The sequence below is a fragment of the Pavona decussata genome, unplaced genomic scaffold, assembly GCF_977016875.1.
Source record: "Pavona decussata unplaced genomic scaffold, jaPavDecu1.1 SCAFFOLD_48, whole genome shotgun sequence".
NCBI lineage: Eukaryota > Metazoa > Cnidaria > Anthozoa > Scleractinia > Agariciidae > Pavona > Pavona decussata.
In genome coordinates, this window is record NW_028145470.1 from 5897501 (window position 1) to 5925459 (window position 27959).

Genomic DNA, 27959 nt, shown 5'->3' on the forward strand with positions numbered 1-27959 from the left:
ATCACCTTGGACCATGTGTCATGTAGCAGTTGTAACTTTGGAGTCTGTGAATAAGATACTAAAGTGTGACCATTCAAGTGAAAGCTATTGACAAGTACTAATCCTGTAGTACTATTTATTACACTAATTAATTAATGGTTCTTATTTTTTGAGTCTTCGGATGAGTACTAAACTGCACTTGCCAGTGGTCAACTGATGTTTCATTTCTCAAGTGGGAAATTAAAAAAAAATTATCAAATTTGTGTTATAGCATTCCTAGAAGGTAAGTAAGTTTAAAAATAATCAATTTAATTTAATGAAGCCACATTGTAATCTTACTTAGTAACTACAGATCCTCCTTTTTGCCATGATTTTCTCCTGTCAGGAGAAGGTGATTTCCTTGATCTTCTCGGGGGTGAGTGCGATGGTGAGCGAGATCTGTGCCTTCTGTTTCTTGAAGGAGAACCTGAGGAATTGCGCCTGTGTCTTTGTTCATTTCTCCTTTCCCTGTCTCTTCTATTCATTGGTGATCTTGATCGTGATCTTCGTTGTGGTCTTTTTCTGTCAGGAGATCTGGAAAGGAGGATCATTTAACAAGGCAATGAGTTAATCCAAGTGGTAACAACCTAGATGGATGAAAAGTAAAGAAAAATGGTGCAAATGACCAGAGCCAAACACTGGTTTCTGGAGCATTGAAGCAACAAGAAGTTTCACTACTTCCCTCTAGATCGGATTCTAGTCCATCACAGAAATATTTTTGCTCCCTCAGTTTTGACCTAGACTGTTGTTTGCCATTCAAAAGCTTAAAATTAGCCTTTAAAAACATTTTAAATTAGCAAGATGAAATCCTTGGTTTACTTTTAATCATGGATAAGTGTTAATCCGCTTTTGAAGGCCCAGGATTATTACTATTCCCCCTAGGAAAAGTTTACATAGTATCAAAGACAATAACTACCTATGTCTGCTAGAGTAGTGTTCCCCATTTCTATGATGTAATCTTCTATCATCCTCTTCTTCTTTACTCCTTAAGGAAAAGAAATATTAAGTTTAAAAAAAAGATCAAGTACAGTTTTCTCTCTAAAATGCAAAGTCTTTTCTCTTTGTTTTAGGGCTCTTAAAAATTACATTAAATTGACATAATAAAAATACAGCCCTTATATCCTGGCAGGAGTTACACTTTTTTTCTGAGGACTGGAAAAAACCAGAGAATCTAAGGAAATAGCTGTTGATTTGTTTTGGTTGTTTCAGCTCGAACAAGATACCCTTATGCAGCAAGGACCCAGCCCTTGATGTCTTAAGTCTAATCCTGCTGTCTGTGCTGCTTGCTAAGTTCCAAAATGATTTGAGACTGTTGTATTGTGGCAACATAACTTAGAACCACCTTCCACCCTGCAGAAACATTGGTGCCATTCTTTAACAGAGAGGAGCTGAAGTAAAAGCAACATTACAGAAGAGTTCAAGTAACAAACTCATGCAATATTATTGTAGACTCTATTGTGAATTTAATACACTATTTGATAAAACTCAAAGTGCTATAACTATAAGAAAGTTTGGCACAAAAACATACCATATTTTTTATGCACTTCAAAGGGGGATGTTTTACGGGAGTTATTTTGAAACATGGATTCAAAGCTAAAAGGGGATGATTTCTTAATCTTGCCCATTTGAAGGAGAGTTGTTTCTCAATGAAATACAAATAAATGCTATTGACAGTAACCTCTTTGACTCTCTATGATGCTTTCTGTGATTCCCATTCCATATTTCCATCCCATCTTCCTTTCTTCTACTCTTGTGATCTTTTGCCATTTCTCTCTCATCATCTGATTCATCACTTCTCCTTCTATTTCTCTCTTCTCTCCTTCTGTCATGTTCTTTAGCCATTCCACCCTCATTGCCTTCTGAATCATCACTTCTCCTGTTGTATTTCTCCTTTCTCTTTCTCTTGATTTCTTTTACTATTTCTCTATCATCATCTTCTGACTCTGAATCATTTTCTCTCGCATGCCTTTCTTTCCTTCTCTTCTTTTCTCCTTTCTCTCTCTTCTTCTTCTTGTCCTTTTTCTTCTTGCTTGACTTGTCCAAGTTAGCTTGGAGCATCATCTTCAACTGCTTCATTTTCACAGGATTATTAAGCAGTTCTTTTCTCTTCTCCTCCTCTTTCCTCTTGATAAGAAAGAGTGGATCATCCCGGACCTTGGCTGCCAAGTCATTAGCAGTGTTGGCACCAGTGTCATTCATAAAGGAAGCTCCTGGAGCAGACAAATCCTTAATAAAAACAAACATGGCAAACAAATTCACTAATCAGTGCTAAAAGGTACCATAATTATTATGGAGAGACAATTGCCAAAATAACCAACATGTTAGCAAATAATGCCCCCACCTTCTGAAAATGTAATGAATGAGCTTTTGCCCTGGCCTTCCAAAAGGTAAAGTTGCACACGAGCCTTAGTGGCCCATATGGCCGGAGATTAACCCTTGTTTCTGTAGCTTGAAGCAACTACATGTAAAATCCCCAGCAAGACATGACTAGGAGTATTACTACTCTCCCCCTGGATGGGATGCAAGGCCATCACAGGAACCCAAGCAAGACATGACTAGGAGTATTACTACTCCACCCTGGATAGGATGCCAGTCAATCCCAGGGTAACCTCAAGTAGTGTGCTGCCAGTACCTATTTCTACACCTGGATAAAGAAAGTTAATGTGGACTTGTCAAATTTCTGTCTAATGAAATGACACAGTACTGAGGAGACCAACCTAGCCTCAAACAAACAACCCTCTGATCTCCAATTGAGTACCTTAACCATGTCTTTCTCATAAAGAAATTCAATTATTGTTTTGCCCACCTTTCAAGCCTGCTTCCTGCTAAAACCTCAATGAAACTCCCGTAATGGCGTGATCATAAAAAAGGGTTCATTAATTATTTTATAATTAAAGTTTTTAACAACGTACCTCTTCATTCTCCTGTGCCATAGGGTCAACAGCTTTGTCCACAGCTTTACCAAGTAAATACAATTCACGATCAACCTGTCCACCAGCAGCAGCAGCATACATCCAGTCTAGACGCTCTCCCTTTTTCCTTTACATTCACAAACAAAAGACACAAAATGTCATCATAACTGAATCACTCTGCAGTGTTTCTAAGTATTGTATTTTGTCTTAGACACAGAACAGATGCGATTGATGCATACCCAGATTTCCTCTCTCTTATCTGTCTTTGGGAAAGCTAGCAAAATCAGTTTTAATGATGCCATACTGTGTTGGAATGTAAATGAATTAATGATAATATTTATGTATACAAGTTAGTCAAGTGTGTCAGATTGGATAGTAACGTTTTTCACAAAATCAAACGAAACTTTGATCAGAGAGACAACACAATAGAAAATGTAGTATCCTACTAAGCTAGTTTAGAGAATTATGCTTAGATTAAATTGATGTAAGAAACCATGTTCCTGGAAGTAGTGAGGCATATTTAGGCTTAGGCATTGGCACATACAAAACAAAGTTCTGATAATGTGTGTGAAGTTAAAATGACAATACAACTTACACCAAGCAATTTTTCAGTTTTGTTCTGTAATCAGATTAAAGAACTTAACTGTTAACCAGATGTTTGCTCCAAAGGGCAAATATCTGGGGTCCAGTGGGATCATTGGTAGAGATACATGTAGGATAAAAATAAGGAGCAACTTCAGAATACGGGGCCACACTTCAAGAGGTATAACTGAGGCGGCTTGGCAGCTTGCCAGTCGCGGTCAGAGTTTAAAGAACGAGTACGGTTTATAATTTTATTAAGTGGCTCGATGGCTTGGTGACTCCCCAGTTGCAGCCAGAATTTAAAGAATGAATAAGGTGTATAATTTAGTGGCTCAAAAGCTCAGCAGCTTACAGGCCTCCAATCCGCTTGAATAAAACTTAATCTATTTGACTGGTGAGCCTCTGAGCCACTTAAATTTATAATAGTGTAAATAGTGTCTCTGTATATTTCTTTAGTTTAGCCAGAAATTGGTTTTGTTGATCCACTATTGTTATGACTGCCATAATAAACAAATGTTCAACAGTGTATCATGGCATGCATACTGAATGTTGAAATAATCCATTCAACACGTTGAACGTTGTTGAATCGAACAGAGTCATTTGCAGAGCAACAAATGTTGAGTAAATGCCGAACTCATTCCGAGTACCACAGTTGTCATTTTTTGATATCCACAACGCATAAACATGCAGGCATGCAAACCAGTAAACACCGTGCGTATTTAAACACCTTACTTAATCCTCACACAACTCACTTAGCTATCCCTTGTTGCACAGCATGTCTCTGCATCTCTTCTCGAGCTCTTTCTTCTTCCAGTTCTTTCCGTAGCTGGTCGATTTTCTTCGACTCTGCTTCGGCTTTCTGTTCGGCCTTCCATACCTTCTCCACATTTCGCAGTGTCTGCGGATGCCAGCTCTTCTTTAAATTCTGTTTAGAACAAATTAGAAGATCAATAAATGATCCAAGTTTACTTCAGTGCTGTTAAAGTGTCAAAAAATTAGACATCTCCGTCGTATTTTGAGTGAAAAACTTACCAAATCGCCTCCCCCCATCTCTGTATTTTCGTATCCTTTGCGTTACTGAAACTGCGTCATTATGTGGAAAGCGGAAATAGCTAGCTCTAAGCATGCGCAAAAGGAACCGGAAGTTCAACTTTATCGTACCCAGTCTTCGGTAGTCTGTTTTAAGATTGATTTCAGGACGAAAAACAAACACGAAGAGATCAAATCTTCTAGAAGATCCCACAGAATGCGGTTTTTGTTATCGCTAAGAACTTACAAATGCTAGACCACAAGCTTCTGGTTTTTTTTTTGACGTCTTTGTTGCCATGGTATGAAATCTTGTCACGGCGAACGCAACTGATCGGTGGAAGTCTGAATGATGTAAAATACTAACAATGGACACTGTGTGGTCGACGAATGCTTTCAACTACTTTCCGTTGAACGTTTACAGAGAGTACTTTATTTGAGTCCTTTTTAAACCAACACGGATGGCTTCAAGTGAAAGCGTGAGTATGATTTTTTCAGCATTTTCTTGTTTACACCAAGAAAAGGTCAAGTTGTAACTACATTACCATGAAATCTGAGAACTATATAATTATAAATAACGTATTAACTTGATCATTTCCTAGTGTAATGATTTGGTTACAGTACTTTATTGAACTTAACGAGGCTCTGTGAGAAAAACAAGGGGACAGCTTTTAGGATCTTTGGGCAGAAGAAGGATTGAATATTTAGAATGCCAACATCCAATCTTGCACCAGTTTTGATTTAAAACAATTTGATTAAATCTTTGACAACCAAATATAAACATGATATTTCAGCTTATTAGTTATTTACTGAATTACGTTCGTTTACTTTTTTTAAACGTAATCCTTGAACATTTCACTATAAATTTTTTTAACATATTTCTGGTGATAATTCTTTCCAAATTTTAATGTAATTATAAAAAAAGATTGTCATGTCTGTACATGTATAAATATGATATTAGTTCTCTATAGCATGTACAATATAAATCTACATAAAAGTCGAAAGTCCAATAAATAAAAGAGATATTGTTTTATCGTTGATGCTGTGATACACATTAAAAACACAGCTACAAAAATATTATATATGATATTCCCCCTTCCTTAGAAGCAACATGATCACTTTAACTCATTTCTCTTGCATGTTGTCGTTGGCTTTTTGACAAGAGGCACTTTTATTTCCTTTAAATCCTACATTCAAAATAATGAATCCAGATTTGTGTCAGGATTTGACAGTTCATTTATAATTGCTGAAAATGCTTTTGTCTTCAGCAGATACACCTGTCCAAATCTTGCTCCTTTTAAATTTAATGAGTATACCGTAAAGGTGTTTTATGATTTGTACGTGAAATTTTTTAAAAGCATCAGTGACTGGACAATTGAGCTGTGCTGTGCATTAACATATAGGAACTTAACGTCCACCGTATAAACAGAATGGTGTAATTTTAAAATTTATATTACTGAATATAATGCAATAATATATTGTTGAGGATAATACTAAGCCTCAAGCAATTTAGCTGAAGATACGACTTCTTAAAAGAAAGATTACCCCTGGAGATAACTTATAAAATTGTAACATGACATTTCGAGGACTCCATTTCGTCATTTTTAAATGTGAATGTACAAGGTTTGACAGTTGAAATATAAACAAAAATTGTAGTGATAATTAATGTACGTGATGCAAATAATTGATAGTGAGAAAGGGTAAATAATACATTGACTGCTGTTGAAGACAATGACAAAAAAATCTTAAATTTATGAATAAATCAATTTTAATGACACTGCGAGCAGGTTTCCATGTTAAGACACTGTTTCACAGACGCAGCTCTACCGATGTCTTTTGAACCCAAGTAGCTCTCTTATTTTTCAACATTTTTACTTATGGCGTTCAAAAGTTTGGCGATTTCTCATGGCCTAAATGCATTTCACACCATAGCAATATGAACAGTGATCAAAGCAGAAGCCCACTCATGGTAACTAATCATTAATAACTCTTACTGTTTGAATATCATGCAAAAAGAGTATGAATATGGCACAATATTCATACAGTTAGAGTGCTTTCCATTTGCTAGAACTGCACAACGAGACTGGCCAGTCTGTAAATTAAATGCATCAATTTGAAGAGATGGTGCTGCAAAACCTTGAAATGTAATCACAATGAAACTGCTGTATGCACAATTTTGAAGAAATTGGAAGGACGAGCTTGAAACTAAATATCCTTCGAATTGGAACATTCCATTTACTAACTGCCCAGTCTGACTGCTCGTGGAGGCGTGGTGGTGTAGTGGTTAGCGTGTCGGACTTTCGATCGGACAGTCGGAGGATCTGAGGGTCGTTGGTTGGAGGCCAGGTTGGTCTCTTCATTGCTGTGTTGTTTCCTTAGACAAGGAACTTTGCTCCACATTGTCTCTCTTCTACACTACACTGTACACACCAAAAACACTAATAAGATACATCGTATGCGTATTACTTGTGCATATATATTTTTAATTTCTGAAATTTAGTGGAAAATGTGTAAACAAAATAACCCCAGTTTTTGTACTTTTATAAATGATCAACTCCAACCAGGGCTTTATCCACAGATGACAGACTGTAAAAGTTAGTACCAACTTGAATGGCTTACATGTATTTAATAACACCATTGGAAAGTACTTCAGTCTCCTTAGCTTTCACTTACTGGCCACTGGTTTTCAAGTATCTGACCATCTGCTAGTTCTATGGTAGATGACTGGAACGCGCTCCCAGAAGGCATCAGGAACATTTCCAATTTTTTAGTTTTTAGACATCTTATTAGAAACATGCAGACTCTTTTATCGATCTTGTCCTTTTTACTCTTTATTTTTAGATAGCTATATTTGTAATTTCTTTTTCTTGTATTCTTATGTTGGATTTATGCAGGGCCTCACTGAAAACCACATTTTGTGACATGGGCTCCCTGTTAACAGACCTTATTTATTATTATTATGTTAGTGATACATTAGGATTAGTATGACGTTTATAGGAAGCAACAGCCAGTAATTAAGCAATGATGCCATTCCATAACAACCAATCATCTGCAAATTAAAACTTGGTGTTGCAATGATTGAGTGTTGTTTGACTCTAGAGAACTATAACATCTTTATGTATATGAATTGATATGATGGGCAATGGCCTTGTGACTGCATGTTACTTTTTGCTAACAGAAATTTAAACATAATTCTATAGGATGAAGACATATGCCAAAGTCTTGATCACCATATACAGAGTGGCTCGTCACAAGATGGTAAAGAAAACTTCTTTTATTAATTTTGATCTTTTGTTTTAAGGACCAAGTGATCATGTATAGCTGTGCTGAGCAATCAAAGCTTGTAATGAAACAATTTCATTGGTTGGGAAATAATAGTGGACTTATACTTTAGTCAGTGGGATTTTGTGATCTCAACTCTCTCATTTTCTTGGTCTATACAAGCAAACTTAGAAACAGATCTACAATAAAATTATTTCTTCATGACAATAATAGTTTTTGTTTCTGATGTTCTTGAAGTGAGCTTGAAATTTTAAATTTCAGAATCATTATGTAAAGTTTTGTTCGCTGTTCAATGTTAGCAATAAACCACAAACTCAGGTTTATTGAAAGTGTATTTGAGTCGACATAAATGAACAGGGTTGACAGTACCAAAGAAATCTTGCTAAAGATTTTCTTTTCAAGACTGTTACGTTCGGTTGTCCAACACAACTGTTTGATGATAAAGCCAACAGAGTGCTGGAGGGGCCCCTTTGAAATCATTGCCCTGTGTTTAATTTCACTCCTGTCAGCGGAATTTATGATGTCATGGCCTGAATCCTTTTGGCATTTCAGGTGTATTACCAACTCCTCTACATGCAGCTGCTGTGAATGGAAACAAAGGCCTTCTTCAAAGATTGTTACAAGAAGGTAATGAGACCTTTGTTACATGCAGATATGGTTCAATATAAGCTGGATAAAATTATTTTGTTTTCCCGTCCTATGTTTGGCTGCAGATTTCAAAATTTTTTAAGTCTTCATATTTAGGAAGAGTTGCACCATGCAGAGGTTCCTGGTAGAAAAAGAGTTTTAATAATTAATTAATTTGTTTCAACATTAATACATTTTGCTTTTGGTGATAATTTCCTTTATTCTTATCACCTGTATGTTTGATGAAATTGTGGTCTTCTGAGGAGAAATTAGCTGTTGGTCATTAATATTATTGGAGACAAAGTTTGTCTCCAATATGACATGTGAAATTTGGCCAAGCCAGGAACAGCTCTGACTAGCTAGAGTAGGCTACCTTTTGCATTAAATCACTTTAATGATGATAAATGTTCACACAATGTAGCAATGATGATGATGATGATGATGATGATGATCATGCTAATCAATTGTTTTAACTTACAATACTAGATGATTACAATGGATCTCACATTTTCTTTTCTTTTTTGCAAGATGAAGGAAGCCTTATTAACAAGGGAGATCAGTTTGGTCGCACTCCATTGGTGAGAGTTAAACACAGTTACATAACTTAATTGATTTGGACTCATCCAATGCCAGTCAATGAATGCATTACGGGGTAGATATTAATTGAAGGTCTGAGAGCATAACCGACTTATGTCGAATTTTAGCGCGGCTTTCGGTTTCGCACGGATTTGTCCGAATTTTGGCTCTCCCTGGTTTGGAAAACATTTCGCAGTTTTACAATCGTGGACAAAACTCCTTGAGAAAACCAAACATGAACAGAACAAAAACCACTTCCTTACTTCTCCCTCCCACCCCCTCCCCCTATGCAATGACAACCGAACACAGACAGCCAAAAAAACACTCACTTACTGTTTCTCCCTTCATAATTCTACCACAGTTACTTCTCCCTCCCCCCCTCCCCCTTATGCAATGTTGATGTGGGAAGCGATGCTTGCCAGGAAACTGTTCGTGACCCAAAAGACAACATTGAGTCGGGGGGGGGGGGGGGGAGGGGGATTTGGTAGTTTGCTTTTCTACAAGTGAACGCGCTTGGAAGGCAAATTTTTTTATAGGTTTTGTCCACGTCAGACTCGTTTTCCAAATTATCGGTAGGCTAAAAGTTTCCACTGTCCACGAGCCGTGTTTAGTCGCACCAGTTGTTGTTGCTATAAGTAACGTTTGAGATGATATCATGGTTTGCTTTTGCGGGTTGTAACAAGCCCAAAATAGATCAAGGCAGTTGGGATAAACAACTTGCGTATCATACTGGCTAGTTGCTTTCGCTTTTGTTTGGTGAAGTTTGAAAACGCACGACATCTATGGATCTTTTGAAAAGTTACGAAATTGACGAATGCAGTTCACAGGAACTGGTGGAAATGTTGTCCAAAGAATCCCTCCTTGGTAGTGATGACTGTGCCGTGGCGAATTTTTCAATTCGATTATCAAATCCCGCGGGAGCATCAGAGACAAATCCCGCCATATACCAGGTGTTTTGCAAGCCTTAGTTGTGGTTTGCCAGGCTTGAAATTCGGTATGTAATGATTAACTTGACAATTTCAAGGCAATGATTCAATAAAAGTACGATTAACATAGATTTTCAACGGTTAACACCGACTGGTGGTAAAAAGAATAGATAGTCTTTACCTTTTTAATAGAACTGCCGTTAATCGTTGTTAATCGTTGTTAATCGTTGAAATGGCTACATGTCTTCCTGTTAATCGTGTAGAATGCTAGTATTTTGCATTATCAAGAGTGATATGTCGACAAACGGGACAAAGCTGGATTTTACGCCAGGAAATGGACACATTTTCTCTTGGAGAATGTAACTGTTTACATTTGGGACATTCCTGTCACGTACGTAGTAGTTTGTAACAGAATCAAATAAAAGCGTGACAGCATTCTTTTCGTTGCTCCCGCGAAAAACACCACTTTCGTGTGCCGTATTTCAAAGACAACGAGTGTATATTGAATACAATTATTTAATCCTCAGTGCATTGTCCTTTTGGTCATCCAGTGTCTATAATGTTACCGATATATCTTTACAAGATGGTAAAATTTCTCAATGGCATAATACGAAACACAAAGCGGCGTGAAAAAATACTGGACAATGGTTTTCAATCGAATTGTAGTACACATGCAAAAGTTTGGACAAATCCGAGCTACATCGAAAAACGGGCTGAAATTCGACATAGGTCGGTTATGCTCCCAGCCCTTCAATTATTATTCCAGTTCAATTTAATGCCCTGCCTTTAGTTCAAGTTTGCTAGTGGCTAGTAGAGCACTGACTCCATTATATGAACACTTTTCATCTCTTATTTGAACAGGTGTACAGTGTTTTAGGAGACAGACTTGACTGTGCAGAGGCACTTGTGAAAGCAGGAGCCAGTGTAAGGACATTTGCTTTATTCTTACATGTGGTATGCCATTGAGGCTGGAGGGGGGGGGGGGGGGGTGGGTTGAGGTATGACTTCAGTGTATATGTTGTGGTTCAAATTTATCCTCATGCACCAACAATAAATAAGTTCTTTTAGAAGTCCCTGCAAGAATGTACCTCAAGGAGCATGTCTGAACAGCAAGCTACATGTTGGATTTATGTCCAATATGATGAAATTACATGGTAATACTAAATTAAAACCATATTAACAGTTACTTTTTTTTTATTTTCCAAACATATAATCATATAGTTACAATTTATTTTCTTCCAGGCCCACATGTAAAATTTAATTTAATTACTTTTTCACCATGAGAGTTATACTGGATTATGGTTCTTCCTGGTGTAATAGGTTGGTGCATGTGATATGGATGGAAGGACTCCGCTGCACTGGGCGGCATATCAGGTATGAAACAAAGTGTAACACTAAACATAAGACTTGCATTACTGTACCTGCACCTGTGGATATCACAGGTCCACAGGGATGGTAATCATGAGGCCTGTCAGGTACATAAAGTGACACATTAGTCACAGGTAACCCACTTGGTCAAAGCTCAACTCAGTTGTTACAGCATAAAACAACTAAGGTGCAATGCCAGTCCATCGCAGGGTTTTCCTTAGGTTGAAGTACATTTACCAGTTCCCACTTATACACCTTGGTGAAGAAGATCTTGATAAAGTGGAGCAAGGTTTTTTAGGCTTTGAACCACCATCCATGCTCTAATGAATACATGTACATTACTGTGCCTCCATGAGACTGTTAAATGCTTCCCTCACCAAACAAATTTAATTAGTATGGAGTAAATAGGGGAGCGAAGTTAATTGGGGAGCAGGGATGTCGCAGTGGTGAGAGCACCCACTTGCAATGTAGCCGGCTTCAATTTCTGGACTCGGTATCATACAGTATGTGCATGGAGTTTGTTGTTGGTTTTTGTCCTTGTTCCAAGAGGTTTTTCTCCAGGTACTCTCACTGGTTTTCCCCTCTCCTCAAAAACCAACATTTCTAAATAATTTCCAATTCAATCTGGAAAGTGTCCCCAATTAGTGCTCTGTGCTAAATATAGTGACAATTCAAAAATAAAGTGATTTATTTATTTATTTATTTATTTATTTATTTACTAATCAGCTATCTTGTCACAAAATTACTTATTTTAATGTGCATATTATACTTGCATAAATTTAAATGGGTTAATTTATATAAATTTGTCTAACAATATTGGGTGTTTGATTTATATTTATAACTCCCTAAAGTTGCAGCTTATTTTTACACCTTAAGGGAAACCTGAAATGTGTGAAGCTGTTGTTATCTAAAGGAGCAAACTGGAAAGTGAAAGATTACAAAGGAAGGTAATTAAGTGTCGCATGCTTGTCTGAATGGATCGCTCATAACGTTTCATCACAGAGTGTTGCTTCTCACCATGAGCTGGCACACTTTGTTTTGTTTGGAAGTCAATTGGACTTTCCTTCGAGAGACACTTATTTGCATATGAGCACACAGGATGACCAAGTAATCTCTTCATCATGATGATGGATATAAGCATTCCTTAGAGATTAAGCAGTGTTGTCCACAACATTCCAGATGGTCTAAAGTCACCAGTGCATAGAACTTCCCCATGTCATTTATTATTCTATAAGTCACCTAAGTAGTTTAAGTAGCTATCTGCCTTGTGTAACTTGCATATTAAGTGATCATTTTTGGGGTACGAATTGACATGCTAGACTCAGCCAGGTTGATTTTAAGGCTTTTACCGAACGGTAAAATGCGTTTAATGGAACGTGACGCCTTAGGGGTGGTAGGTCACGCAATGTTGTGTTGACCCCAGACAACAATATGTACACGAAAGCCTCATTCATAAATGAATTACTCTCTATTCAGTAGGGTTAGGATAAAAGCCTTTCATGGCTAGGAAATTGTACCAATATGTTGCACAATTGTCTAGAAATGAATCTTACCTTTGCTGGGATTGGTTCATGTTTTGTAAAGCCCTATTGATGGCTAGTAATTTGCCATGTTGTGTCTTTTAGTTTACAGTACATTTTTACCTATTGGTCGAACTTTGAGTCACTGTCTCGCTATAAAAGCGTCAGAACACTATCCCAGGGCATTATCCTGGCAGTATTGCACGAACGCAAACACGTTTAAAAACATTTTGTGTATATGCTGAATAGTGACATTAATGGTTGATTTACTTGTTTTCAGAACCCCTCTTCACTTTGCGACCAGCCATCAGTCTTCAAAGGTTTATACATGTGCATTGTTTCCTCACTTTTACACAACTTTACATGTTTTATCAACGGAATCAGTAAACAAAACAAACAAAACAAAATAATCTCAACTTCAATCACTGTACTGGAACCTACCCATTTTAAGTTAACTTGAAGTAATGTTTAAAAAACGAGCAGGAGAGCTGCCGGTCTTTTGAACAGCTTCAAAAAACATTCCTGGAAATGCATGTGTCAATAGAGTTCATAACAATTATGCTTTGGTGAGCATTGGAAATTAGCACATGAGAAAAACACCGTATACTAATGAGGAGGAGGTTTATTAATATAAAGTCACTGCACGTGATGTATTATCGACCATTTGATAGGTCAATGGGCTTATGAATATTATTCATAAGTTATTGAAGTTCTCTAAAATTTTCTTGCTCACTACAACAACCACATCCAAATAATAACAGCATAAAAGCAATCATTGTTTTAATTATTACTTTTTTCCTTTCATTTTGGTATATTTCAGTGCTTGAGTGTGTTGTTGAAGCGAGTCCCTAAAGGCGAAGCAGATGAGCCCGATGATGACCTAATGACCTCTCTTCATTGGAGTGCATCTTACGGCAATGCTGAACATGTCAAGCTACTGCTGAAAGCTGGTGCCGATGTTACACTTACTAACTTGGAAAGTAAGTGATCCAATACTCATTTCTTGGCTTACAAATTTTCTAAAGAAGGCGCATGTTGTTAAAGCATTTTTTAGCATCTTCTCTTCTATTTTGGCCCCCTTCCCAACTTTAATATTAGCCCATGCTTCAGGGGCACCCAACGGATCGTTTCGGTAAGGTATATGTTCAGAAGGCCCTTAATCCCCTACAATTTTCTAATTTAGGAATTTTCACCTCGAACTTTTGTGATATGGGAAATTTAAGGCCTGGTGTTTTCAGATTGATAAAAATGTCGTTTCGGGTACCGAAAAAAGGTCAGCTAAGATTTTCAGAAAGGAAATAAGACCTAAGGTTTTCGGGAAAGGGACAAACGATGACCTAGTAATTTCGAAAAGACTCAAGTTCCCCTAGAATGACCGGGAAAACTGTCGTTGGGTGCCCCTGATGCTTTCCATTGAGAATCAGTTTTATTTTATAAACTATAGCCCTACACTGTCCTGTGCCTTCTGCCTTCCACCCCCATTTGTACAGGTTATGCAAAGGACATTTTTCCTGATTTTGATGAAGAGTAGCTTTTGTCATAAAAATTGCTATTTATTTCAGGCTTGGTTAAGTTAGATTAAATTCTATCATGCATAGGTTTACTGTTAACATGGCTCTCTGGGAGAGAATTTGTAACGAGTGAGATACCATGTTTTTAATAACAGCTTATGGTGATGGTGATGATGATGATGATGATGATGATGGTAAAAAACTCTTTTGTTGTATACTTACAAGCCTTATAGAGACTGTAGTTGCAAAATAAACCAAAATTTGAAAATGATGTCACAAGTACTACATTTAAAGGGGGAGAGTCATGGGGTTTATGAACTCTTTTGTTAAGAATGGTGAAATAAGACCTTCACTTAGCTACAAAATACAAAATAGAACAACGAGAGGAAAGAAATCAACCCAATTCTTGAAAAGAACAACTAGTGACCTGTTCTAGTGCATTTTAGAAACAAAAATGCAAGAACTTGAAAAACGTTAGCCTAACATTTTTTCAAGTTTCAATCCATTCCGACCTACTCTGTCTCTGGCCAGAGGCACAAATTGACAGTTTTATTGAAAACTAGATAATCAGTTTTTTTCTGTTAACAGACAAACATTTTTGGGGTTTTGAAATGACATCAAATTTGCGTGATACGTCCCTTTTAAAGCACTAGTAATACCACAACCATTTACATGCATTACATAAGTAGTTAATATACTTGTATGTATCTAATTGAGAATGTTTTATTTTTAATTTTGTCAGAAAAAACACCCCTCCACTGGGCAGCAACAAATCCAGATCCTGCAGTTGTGAAACTCATTTTGGTAAATGAAATTTGCTAGAATATGGTATAGTTACAGCTTGATGATATACCCACCAACGTTCACACTTGCGCAAATGTCAAAACTGCATACCAAAACGTCAATCAAATCTCATGGCTGACTACTAGAAATAGCCTCCCACTCCTCTCGCTTTTAGGGAACTCATTTTTGGGGAGGAGGTAATGCAAGTCCGCTAAAAACGATTGCTGGGAAGGCTTTGCTAGAAAAGGCTGAAATGAGCAGTGTGCAAATTAACTTCTTGATTCAGTTTGGGCAAAAAATAGTCCAATATATAAATGACATGACAATAACATGCCATGTTTGAGTCCTTCAAACCGTGTCTGAATACGCTATATGACTGAGACAGAGTTGTGCATATGCTCAGAAATTGTCAAGAAATCTTGTAACTTTTGAGTCTGTGAGTAAATTAAGACCTAAGGTATGACTTGCTTTAGGTGATGTTTTGTTTCGGATATTTTACAAAATGAAGACTCTCTTTCAGTTTTTATTTGCATTCCCGCTAGCCTGCGTAGTAGGTGTAATCCGGGAGGGGGAGGGGGAGGGGTCGGAGCAAGAAAAAATTGTCACTTTTTCTCGCTCCCCTCTCCCTCCCCCGATTACACAGGTTACATTCCTACCTCAGTAAACACAGTCTGAGTCCACTTACTTAGAATTTCTTTTCAAACCAGGTACTTTTTTTTTCTTTTAGGATGCCAATTCTGACATAATCGACCACCAGGACAATGAAGGGAGAACAGCCCTTCACCTGGCTGTTGCTCAACAGAACGAGACAGCTGTGAAGGTTTTGTTGTCTCTTGACAAATGCAAGGTGTCGCTACAAGATAACATGAACCGATCACCATTGCACTGGGCTGCTGTGTTAGGTTTGTTATACTGCTGCTTTGTAATGTTTAAAACACGAGCAGCAGTGCTTTATCGGGATATAAAACCACGAGGCGCAGCCGAGTGGTTTTAGACCCGATAAAACACGTGCTGCGAGTTTTGAACGGCTTCAAAAACATTCCTGGAAAAGCGTGTGTCAAGAAAGTTCATAACAATGATGCTTTTGTGAACGTTGGAAATTAGCATACGAGAAAAACATTAAACACCGCATACTAATAAGGAGGAGGTTTTATCGGGTATAAAACGTGATGTTTTATCAACCATTTGCTAGGCCAATGGGCTTATGAATTATTAAGGAGTTTTTGAAGCGTTGGATAGCCCTAAGTGGTGTGAGGATGTCAGTATTTAATCCTTTAATCACCAGTATCAAAATGCATTTTCTCCTAGCTTTTCTACCCTTATTCTTATGATGCTAGTTGGAAGAATTCTTAACTTTGTGTTTCAAACTTGGGTTCGTTTTACAGTAACAACAGCTCGAAACTCTAAGCTAGGAGCTGGAACAGCTGACCCTAATGATCATAGGGTTATATTGGGAAGGGCGTATTATCGGGATTTTTAAAAGTGTGTGAGATTGTTTTTGATGGGGGTGGGGGGGGGGGGGAGGTGAGTGCTTGTATCTGGGGGAGCCGGCTATATTCGGAATTTTACGTTATACGTAATCGGCAATATTCGGACGGTAAAATGCTCGGGCGACGGACTGTTTTTTTGTTCCGGCGGAAAATTTTCGGATCCAAAAACTGTTTACTCGTACGTATCTCTGTGATTAAACTAAAGAACTGGGTCAAAGTAACGTGTGTTGACCCTAATGTTTGTTATGTGATATTTGTTTCGCGTAGGTAACCCTCAGCTGGTGAAATTACTGCTGGATAACGGAGCAGACTTCACCGCAGCGGACAGCAATGGAGCCACAGCTTTGCATTATGCTGCGCAAAGCAACTTTAGCGAGACTGTCAAGGTGTTCATGTCTTATGACAAGATAGTGGATGTTCCTGATAATGAAGGGAGAACGGCACTTATGTGGGCTGCAGGGAAAGGTTTGTGGGATGATTGAGACTCTTATAAGATGCGAGCCACCGATATCGATTATACGCCCCCTAAAGATTTTAGAGGGCCTTTTCTCATGAAATGAAGCCCAAGATATTTTAAATTCCAACACAGAATTCAAGAATTGACGATAAATTGGTGGGTATGATATGTTGGGATACAATCGGGAACATTTTACAAGTTCTTTTGGTAGCGTTTTCAGTTTTCAGTTGCGCAGAACGATTTCGACTCATCGATATTCAAATCCTAGCAGTATGCAGGATGTTTGTCCCATGAGCCTAGTTTAATGGCCGTAGCTCCCACGAGTCTCCTGTAGCTCAATGGTACAGCATCCAAACTAGTAATCGGAAGGTCATAGGTTCGACTCCACTCACTGAAAAAAATACGTCTATCAATATAACCATGTTCGCAAAACATATTCAACTGTCAAATCTCTGTTTCAAAAACATGACCTTCTTTGGTAAAATTTGTGAGTCACGTGTGACGCACCTCTGCACAGTGTGTGCGCCATTGTAGTTTATTCGTGGTAAGCTTCTGTTTATCCTGCAATGCCGCACTCTAGAGTAAAATCTGGGAGGGACTTATCAAAGTCTGACATTCAGAGAGGTAGAGGAAGATATAGCTTTTCAACACATCCTTTCTACACACCAGGAAGTGAAAATGCACTGCAAGCAATGCTGGAGCATAATCTTGATGTGCACGCAAAGGACAAGACAGGAGGTACAGCCCAACACTCTGCAGCTTACTCAGGTCACGTGAATTGTGTCAAGCTGCTCATCGAATTCGGAGCCTGCGTTGATGCACTTGACATGCTTCAGCATACACCGCTATTCCGCGCATGCGAAATGGGACACACAGAAGTTGTAAACAACTTGATTCTGAGTAAGTGATTTTCGTATTTCTTTACTCATAAAGCAGACTAAAATGAAAATCTTGCATGAAGTTTCGCTAGGGTCGTAACGGCAAGAAATGTGGAAAAATATATTTTTTACGAGCAGTTGATTCTTGATTGACATATTTTAGCGCGTCAGAGCACTCGCCTCCCACCAATGTGGCCCGGGTTTGATTCCCGGACTCGGCGTCATGTGTGGGTTGAGTTTGTTGTTGGTTCTTGTCCTTGCTCCGAGAGGTTTTCTCCGGGTACTCCGGTTTTCCCCTCTCCTCAAAAACCAACATTTCCTAATTCCAATTCTATCTGGCTTGTTGTCAAGCGCTTTATCAGGAGCCTCTGGCTCGGGAGATTGTGCAAGCACTCTCTGTGCTATTGACATTAAATAAATTACTTTACTTTACTGTCATCATCGGCATCTGGTGTTCTTAGGAGACCGTGGGTATGCCCCTGTGTGAAGTTTCCTATATATGATAGAAAACGAAACTGTTTTGTGCAGACATTTTCGTCCACACTTGTACGTATGGAGCGTGTATATAAAGCGAGCAAGAAACAAATGTTAGCATGGTACAAAGTTCTCTGATTTGTAAAAAGAAAGTCTTGACGTCCATTAACCGATCACAGCAAACATGTCATTATTCTTCTCATTCGTTCTTTGAAATCAACGCGAATCCGCACGATGTACGCATGTTTGCTAACTCTTTGGCAAGTACGAGTTCGCATGCTTGAAAACCTTAATGTTTCTGCAACTTGCAATAAAACGTTGCGAGACAAGCTGCGACTGCAGCATATCTCGCAGTGAAAATTCAAGTCGTGAGTAGTAGCAGAAAAAGTAGAAACTAGTCTTCTACCTTTTGGAACGTTGCGAGATATGCTGCAGTGTACAACATGTACTCTGCTACTTGCAACGCATTGCTTCTTGTCAACATTGCGTTGCAAACTGCAGAAAAAATTGTCTCGAGTAGCAGCGCCCTTTTTAGTTTTGGAGTTCCCAAGATAAATAGCCAATCAGGAGGCTTTTTGCTAATTAGCGACACGGGGCAAAACCTTAGCCAGTCAGAAGGTTAACAAAACTTAGCCAATCAGGAGGATTTTTTGCTAATTAGCGACAGCACGCTTCACACGCTCATAAATATAAAAATCGTGCAATTACAACTTACATGGGCCAAAAACTTTTCTATTCCCTATGACATTTTTTGCGTCCTTGTAAGTAAATTTTGGCAAATATTCACTAAATAAGGTAGTGTTCAATTTTGGGGTTCGCATATCACCGCAATAAACTCCCGCCATCGAGGGCCTGGCGCAGGCTTCGCGGCGAAGGCAGCGAGAACGTCCAAAACTAAACGGTTTAATTAGGGAAACGTTGGTTCTGCACGTGCGTTATACGTTTTGGTAATTTTGTTTACCATTCTGTGCACAGCTACAAGGTAAGATAAATGGCCAAATTCAGGGATTTTGTGTTCAAAAGATGAGTACACAACATTGAAATTTTCTTTCTGTTCGTGAAATTGCAGACTGCAATGAGGAATTCCTTTCGGCAAGATTAGGAAAACCGAGTGACTTGGAAAAAAAAAGCAGTTAGCGCTGAAAAGCGAAGTGATAGAAGAATTATTACCCTCGTCGGCTTTCGCAATCTTTAACATAACAGGCCTTTTAAACGTCTTTTTCTCTACGAAACGACATTTAACCAATCGCACGTACTTCCAGTTGTATAAAATTTAGTAAGTTGTCTCCTTGCAATATAGGCATTTCAAAAGATCTGCTAGTCTTAAGTCCCCTACAAACAGGGAAACAATTGTTGCGGAAACATTTTTGAATTTCAGTGTTCTCAAAAATGTTTTCCCTTTGTTGTGCACAAGCAGTAATTGTCAAGGAAACAAAAAATGACTGAATATTTCCAGAAAATTTTGTTCCCAACACAAACGCTGCTTGCCCGTGTTAACGAGGAAGAATTTTGTAAATAACGTTTCCGCAATATTTCCTCGACTGCGGGTGATGTAATGAAACGATTCTCACGTATTTCACGGCAGTTCGCAAACAAGCTTTCAATTATTTGCCATTATGCCGTATACCGCAGTTCTAAAGCTCTATGTAATCTGATGCTTACCTGCCTTGTTTAATGTCTTCCCCACGAATAATCTTTGTTTCTCAATGTTTTTGTCGCAGATGGAGCTACAGTAAAATTGGAGGACCAAGATGGTCGCTCACTCCTACACTGGGCCGCACTTGGTGGCCACGCCCCCATCTGTCTCGCTCTGGTGGAGCAAGGCTTGGAACCAGACACAAAAGATCATCTGGGGTGAGTGATTTTAAACCTCAACACCAACAAGCAACAAGCAAGGCTAAGTGCAAAGCTTTTTATGTGAAAATAGTTTGTTTGCATATGATTAAAATTTAATTTATGCACGAAGCCTCGCTTTTATAATGAGGTTCAAAGCAACTCGGAAATGGCCTGTGTATTTCGTTTTGTTTTTGCAAACTCAGGGTTTCAGTACAAAACCACGTTCTAAGCCACTTTCAATTTTGCCAACAATCATATCTAAACATTGTCTACTGCCGACGGTAACAAGAAGGCTTGCATCCCAGACTAGAAAACTATTTATTTACTTAAGATAAACCACTTATAAACAGATTTCGAGGCCCACTGATTGGCTTAAGCCGCGGCCTAAGTTAGACTCTGTTTAAATAACTGGCCCTCTGTGTTTAGCTTTCCCTCGGTGCAAGAACCTGTGGAACTCACCGATGACGTGAAACAAAGAAAACAACAGGAAGAAGGAAGCAATAGTTTACAAAATAAACGAAAACACCTGCGAGTGCTTACACCAGGCCAGCCCCCACAATGCGAACAGTATTCATTTTACGGAGAAACTGATTAATATTTTTAGCTGGCAATGGAAGATTTATTTTGTTTCACTCATAGAATCTTTCATCTTTCATCCGCCGCTTACATACTGCATATGATTATCTCCTGTATTTATATTGACCCTCAGACTTTTAATTGTGTTTTATTTTAGCCGTACTCCGTTACAATGCGCAGCTCATGGTGGATTTGTGAAATTCATGATAGTGTTACTAGAACATGGTGCTAACGTAGATCACCAAGACAACGAAGGCATCACTGCTCTGCACCGCAGCTGTGCATCCGGGCATTTGGAGGCTGTTAAGCTGCTACTCAGGCACAAGGCTTTCCCTAACTTCACTGAGGGGGATGCTGAGATGTAGGTTAAACATCAGGGTGGGGAGGGTAGAATGTTCTGTTAAACTGCTACTCAGGCACAGGTCTTTCCTTAACTTCACTAAGGGGGATGGTGAGATGTAGGTTAAACATCAGGGTAGGGAGGGTAGAATGCTCTGTCAAACTGCTACTCATGCACAAGGTTTTCCCTAACGATACTGACATGTAGGTTAAGCATCAGGGTGGGGAGGGTAGTATGTTCTGTTTAAGTGCTACTCAGGCACAAGGCTTTCCCTAACTTCACTGCGGGGGATGCTGAGATGTTGGTTAAACATCAGGGTGGGTAGGGTAGTATGATCTGTTAAGCTGCTACTCTCTTTATTAGGCAGACATCGAGATATAAGCTGAACAAATATCATGGTGAGGAGGGTAGTGTGTTCTGTCAAGCTCTGTTTCACTGAGGAGGATGCTGAAAGATGAACATTAAACCACTAAAAGGGCGGGGAGGGTAATGTGTTTTGTCCCCCCCCCCCCTACTCCCCACAGTAGAAACTTAAAGCAAGTCTACGCTGGAATAGGATTATTAAAGTTGGTTGAATCTGTTTCTATTCCAGGCTAACTCCTCTTGATTACGCTATCATTGGTGATCACCAAGATGTTGCCCAGGTAACAGAGTCTTGATTGACATTTTTACCTGTCTGAAGTCTACAAGATATTCTTTCGCTCATAGCTTGGTAATGAGCGATTTTCTGCCCTCCAGTTTTTGCTATTAAGTTACTTTGTTGGACTTAGTTTATTTGAAAGCAAAGAATCTGTGTGCATTGCTGCAAACCACCTTTAAGGACGGTGCGTACTAATACAGAAGTATTTTTGCGTGGTTTATGACTGTGCGGGAAAAGCAGATCTTAGCAGGAGCATTTTTCAGAGATAATTAAGCAACAATATTAAAAAAAGAAAACTAGTACAATACAAAGCAAAGCGTTTCTTTTTCCGTATTGAAGCTTTATTATCTCTGAGAAATACATGGTTACCCCCAATTTTCTTTTTGGATACCAAGAGCACTTGCTAAGTTCTGCTTTCTCTGCATAGTTTTAAACCGTGCAAAAATATCCCTGTACTAGTAGGCAATACCTATAAAAAACCGAGTATCTCGAGATGCACAGAACGTATGCGCAATAACAAAAGTAGGCACCGTCCTTAAAGTACGCACAACTTACTTATCAATTTCCTGTTTTTAAACAGTACATGATCGAACAAGGAGCCTTCACGATTAATGGCATCCAAGACATTGCTTCCACAACTATTCAGAAATGTTGGCGTGGCTACCAAGTTCGCAAGGGATTTAAAAACCGGAAAAACCTGTTAAAGCAGCACGACGAGAAGTTAAAAGTGAAGAAACGTGCAAGCGCAGCCGAGCAGAGAAGGACTTGGGACTTGCCTGGAAACCAGTCTCCGCGTAGTTTATCTCCAAGGTACTTATTGTTTAATCCTTAACCCCTAATATCAAAGAACAAATTCTCCTATCTTGTCCCATACTTTTCATATAAAATTTCTGGGGAGAAGTTATTAAATATAAAGAAAATGTATACAGTAATATATACAGTACAAGAAAAATGAAGGGCGGAGGTTAATTTATATTTTAGATTAGATCATTTACGGCACTCGGTTTTGGTACTCCTTTGTTTCTTTAGGGAGCAGGAATGGCGCAGTGTTTGTGCACTCGCCTCCAACAAATGTGGCCGGGCTCGATTCTTGACACTACGTTATATGTGGGTTGAGTTTGTTGTTGGTTCTCGTCCTTGCTCCGAGAGGTTTTTCTCAGGGTACTTCGGTTTTTCCCTCTCCTCAAAAACCAACACTTCCAAATTCCAATTCGATCTGGATTATCTTTACTTTAATTACTTTTACTTTGGGGGTTTACTACCCCCGCCTTCCAGTTGCTATAGTGACAAGGCTCCTTGTTTCAGACCTTTTACAGTGTACGATTCATTCCTGTATTCATTTTATACAATTTGCCTTAATTCTTCTTGTATTTTAAATGTCGCCAGAGAAAAGGTGAAAGCCAGCATAATGGATAACACAAGATGCCCCGAGGTAATTTTGGAGCTACAACAGCAAAGAGAACCCGCCTCATCATCGAATGAAGAACAAACGCAATCCGAAGATAACAGCTTCGCTGAAGATGTTCATCTTGCAAACGAAGACAACGCCACTCAAAGAAACTCTACAGAAAGACTTGTCACTGATTTATTACAGAAATCAAGAGAGGAGGACTCTATAGCTAGTTCTTCGTCCTCAAACCCAACTCCAAGACGGGAATCCGAAAGAAGAAGTAGTTCGGAGCTGGCCAAAATTGTTTGTGCAGTTTTGTTGGACGAAGAAGTGGATCTCGCGGAAGACGAGTCTTTTTTTGATACTGTGAACTCTCGGAAAGAAAGTGTTACCAAAAGTGAGTTGACTTCTGGAGATCAAACAAACAAGTCGTACAGCGGTGTTACGAAGGCAGAGCGTGCGCGAAGAGAACGCGAACGACTTCATTTAATACGCACCAAAGTGAACGCGGCGGTTATCATTCAGCGCTGGTTTAGAAAGTGGACCTCGATTAAACGCGAGCATGATGAGCGCAATACGATGTTGCGTGACGTGAAAAATGAACAAGAAGAACTTAGTAAAGAAGTCGCCGCTCTTACAATACAGTTAGCGTGGAGAAAACATGTCAGAGTTGAGTTTGAAAAATCTGAAAAAAATAGAACTAAAAACCAAAAACCTAAGAAAGCTGCACCGAACTCTGTGCCATGTAAGCCCAAACGAAATGGCATTCATATTTACGGGCGTACAATGCAAGAAGGCGCAAGGATAAACAATGTTAACTCCCGCAGGGGTAATAAAAGACGACCTCCTCATATGAAGTCCCAACCCACAGCGGCCGCCATGTCTTACAACATGGCGATGGATTTGTATCACCCCATGGGATCGAGGCAGGGGAACGCTCGAGCTGCCATGGTAACGGCTAGCACCAGAGTGAGGCCAGGCAGCATGAAGCGAACTGTGAATGGCTGGAGTCATGATATTGGTTTTGTTACGAGGATGAATGGTAAGTTTAATATTTGGATTGCTTAAATTCAAAGAAGGGTTAAGCCAACTATTTTAATCCCTAGTCAGTGTTGCAGTTGACCTGCACCCTTCAAAAGCTCTATTTTCACTGGAACCCTGATAACCTGCAGCTGCATTGATTTTTAGGGCTGGGAACATTGTTCTGTTGATCGTTCTTTTGTCCTCTGGACCAACCATGAAAGACGTCACAAATTGTGCAGGCTGCCCCCAATGTTGACGAGCTTTTAAAAAACCGGACCCAGGGGACTTGTCCCACGACCAGTTAACACGAAAATTGGAGGGGTTAATTGTTCGGGAATTAATACAAACCAGATTGAATAGAGGGGGAAAGTGGTACTGTAAGCACCAAATTTGGGTCCCTTTAATTTAATTAGATATTTGGCAAGGGTAGTAGTTCGTCCCGCAGGATTTTAATACCCTCGGGATTTCTTATGGGGACTAGTCCCGAAGTTAATGCCCCTCTTTTGTGCTGCTGACCTTAGTTGAACTGAAGAGATTACATCCTACAGCAAAGCGATAAACGTCGATAAAACGTCGACCTTTCGCTTGCCATAAGATCAAAAAACTGTAAAATACAACGGAAGGAAGCTTTCTTAGAGTTAGCAATTAAAACTGACAGTTACCGGCCGACTGTGGTTTTCCGGAGCAGAAAGTGACAGCCTTCGTGAAGTTGACAGCCAAACATAGTTCGCTTTATCGTCCATTTTCCTTTTTTGTTTGTTTGTTTGTTTGTTTTTTTTTTTCTTTTTTGATTTTACCATACTAAGAATATGAAATACGACAAAAATCGTCCTTAACTTACCATGGATAAATGTGGCAGAATGATTGAAAAACTCCAAACAAGTACTTGCTTCGTTGACGAACGCTAATAAAAATTTCGTGTTGAAACGGCGAACGGCAAACGTTGAAAATGGCGGGAAAATCTCGATCACGTGGTTATTTCTGGTCATCGAGTTTGCCACAACATGACGCTTCTTAAATCTCTCTAATACAAACTACGTTGTACCTGTATTTGTTTTCTCATTGACAAACGATTGTGTATGTTGTTTGCAATTTACTTAAAGATAATTTTGAACTCAATTGACAGCCATCTAGCCTCCCCCGCAGTCGTTTTTAGGGGACTCGTATTACCTCCTCCCCACAAACGCTTGCTTACCCAAGCGCCACATTCCTTTCCCATTGTTTTACTCCCCAAGCACCCTAGCCAATCACCATCGAGGCATTGCTTAATGACATCAAATCAAATTGCTGGTTACAATGGTCGCTTCCGTTTCCCGCGAGCTTTGTACAGTGTCTACAGTCTCTGTTACAGTCTTGAGAGATGCGGGAGTTAAGTTGGAATATATATATTTTTTCACTTCTGGAATGGCTGGTCATGGCTGAAACACCAAAAAAAATATCGAATGTGAATACAAGCGCTTCTTGTGCGACGTTTTGACAGTGCTGGGAGAGTCAAAATCTTCAGGAAAGTGTAATCGATCTTCCCCGCCTGATCGAGTTGACAATCGGTGAAGATATCGCCTCTTATGGGTGCGGAAACTCTGGAGCAGATTTGTTTGTTTGTACGAAGTGCTACGACAGACTAACTCGATTCGAGAAAGCAAAGAAGAATGTAGAAGGTATCAAGGGGAGATCTGCAGTATTTATCAGTTCATTAAAGACTATTAAACGGAAAGTTAAACGACAAAGAGCCGATCAATTTGTGGTCCTTGTGGAAAATGTCGCACATGCCCCCGAACAAATTGCAACAACAAAGCGAGTTTCAACTGCAAAATCTTTAAAGTTTACCGACATATCGGGTAATATTTCGGTTTCCTCCACACCGACAAGGTCGACAAGATTGAAGGCAAAGCTTGATAAATATTAAAGCGACTTTGCGTAACCAGTCGGCAAATTAACGAAAATATCGCTATTTCCCGTCACAAATTTTTTTATTGCAGTCAGTTGATAGGCATTTACACCAGAAATTTTGAACGTAGGGCACACGGTGCTAAAAGCTCACGTAAGCTCGGTCAAGTTCTGTCTCCGTTGTGTTTTTTTTCACTGTTCCCGCGAGAGGCGTTCTGAGGTCAAGGTCAACCTTCCAGATTTTAGAAGGTTCACTGTGATTGGCTTAGTTGCGGAAAGGAATGTGGCGCTTGGGTAAGCAGGCGTTTGTGGGGAGGAGGAAATACGATTCCCCTAAAAACGACTGCGTGGGAGGCTAACAGCCATCTTGATCTTTTTTTTTTTAGGTCAAAGGTCAGGAGTAAAAGATCCGAGAAGTTAGCCAACGATGCAGCTTCAATGGCTACCGTTGTCATAGAAACGGTTTTTACCATACACCATATTTATTTCAAGAGCTCGTCTCTTCGGCTTTACACGACGCAAGTAGTCTATTATGTACAGCTCTTGGCTCAGGAGAGATCAAATTCCTCTATAATACATAAACCTTGCATTTCGGAGTTCATTTTGTCCTGAGAGTTCAAATTCATATAAACTTTATCTCTTTAAAAGGGACTCATCTTTAATTCCGAAACGTTACTAGAGACTGAGTAGGTCGTTAATGTTGATGTAAAAGTTACACCTGGTTGGGTTTCGGAGAGGCAAAAAATTGTAACTGATTATACAGGCAATTCAAGCAGTTGGTCAAAAAAAGGCGAAAATTCAGATAGGCTTTACCTCTGCAATAGACTGCAAAAAATTCACTATGGACCAAGTCCTGTTTGGCAGTCGGAAGTATTTTAAATGTGGTTAAGTTATTTCAGTTCCCCAATGGAACAGCGCGTTCTTTACGGCTTGTGTTCATCCTACTTAATTAGTTATGTTGTACATGGTACCTGGCGCTATCAACGTTAAATGGGAAAATACCTATTCGAAGTTCCTTGGAAGGATTTTAAACCTTAGCAAATGGCAAATGACGAAACATTGCTGCCAAAGCTCGCTGTGTCCGGACACCCGCGATATTTGTTGCGAAATAAAAATAATTTGGAAACGTTCAAAGAACAATTTGCTTTTTGAAAGCACTGAAATTTTGCGTCGCAGCAAATGTTTCGTGTGCCCACACAAGAAGAAACAAACTTCGAAATTGTTAATCCAGTTCCACAACACTGCTTCTAATTCCTTGATTGGTGGGCCTTACAATATAATTACTTCACGTTCAGGAAGTTAATTAAATCCTAACTATACCACAGCCTTTATTTTTGTAAAAAGGACAGTCGTGTACAAGGCATTTATTCCTTTCCACACCCAGTGACGTGTTGTATATTGTATTAGTTTACATTCTAACTACTTTTAGTTCTATACACGAACACGCATGAGTCTAAGACCCATTCAAATAAATTATGACGTCAATTACTGTTATTCCTGTAGTGTTCGACATTCGCGCACGCAATGCCTAATGCATGTTTGTAGGCTGTTTGATTCGATTGGATTCGTAGAATGCTAATAGGCCATTACAGGGTATACAACCAACATGAAGTGACCAGAAGTATTACTGCCCCCCCCCCCCCCCCCTAAATGGATGTTAGTCCAGTACAGGATGCACATCTTGAAGTGACTTGGAGTATTACTACTCCCCCCCTGGAAGGGATGCTAGTCCATCACAGGATACCCAGCATGAAGTTACAAGGAATATTACTCGGACTCCCCCTAGTCCATCACAGGATACCAGCTTGAAGTGACTTGGAAGTATTACTACTTCTCC

General features: G+C 39.2%; 2 protein-coding genes across 2 annotated transcripts in view; one reads left to right on the forward strand and one right to left on the reverse strand.

Moving 5' to 3' along the window:
- LOC146481994 (pre-mRNA-splicing factor CWC25 homolog) overlaps window positions 1–4683 on the reverse strand; it is a 10077-nt gene extending 5394 nt beyond the window's left edge. Inside the window, exons 1-6 of the mRNA XM_085108049.1 lie at window positions 4545–4683; window positions 4265–4437; window positions 2931–3057; window positions 1697–2244; window positions 935–1003; window positions 319–552 (exon numbers count right to left, since the gene is read on the reverse strand). Coding sequence (XP_084964175.1) covers window positions 319–552; window positions 935–1003; window positions 1697–2244; window positions 2931–3057; window positions 4265–4437; window positions 4545–4562 — 1169 coding nt within the window. The 5' untranslated portion in view covers window positions 4563–4683. The remainder of the gene's footprint in view (window positions 1–318; window positions 553–934; window positions 1004–1696; window positions 2245–2930; window positions 3058–4264; window positions 4438–4544) is intronic.
- Window positions 4684–4690: 7 nt separating this feature from the next.
- Window positions 4691–27616, forward strand: LOC146481995 (uncharacterized). The gene is made up of 19 exons (XM_085108048.1): window positions 4691–5017; window positions 7739–7796; window positions 8373–8447; window positions 8976–9025; window positions 10811–10873; window positions 11270–11323; window positions 12194–12264; window positions 13118–13157; window positions 13658–13817; window positions 15091–15152; window positions 15859–16033; window positions 16889–17086; window positions 17748–17978; window positions 20152–20284; window positions 21000–21203; window positions 21775–21826; window positions 22403–22632; window positions 23209–24254; window positions 26509–27616. Exons 1-19 carry the CDS (start codon window positions 5000–5002, stop codon window positions 26541–26543), a joined length of 2955 nt encoding a protein of 984 aa, XP_084964174.1. The 5' UTR covers window positions 4691–4999; the 3' UTR covers window positions 26544–27616.
- The last annotated feature ends 343 nt before the right edge of the window (window positions 27617–27959 follow it).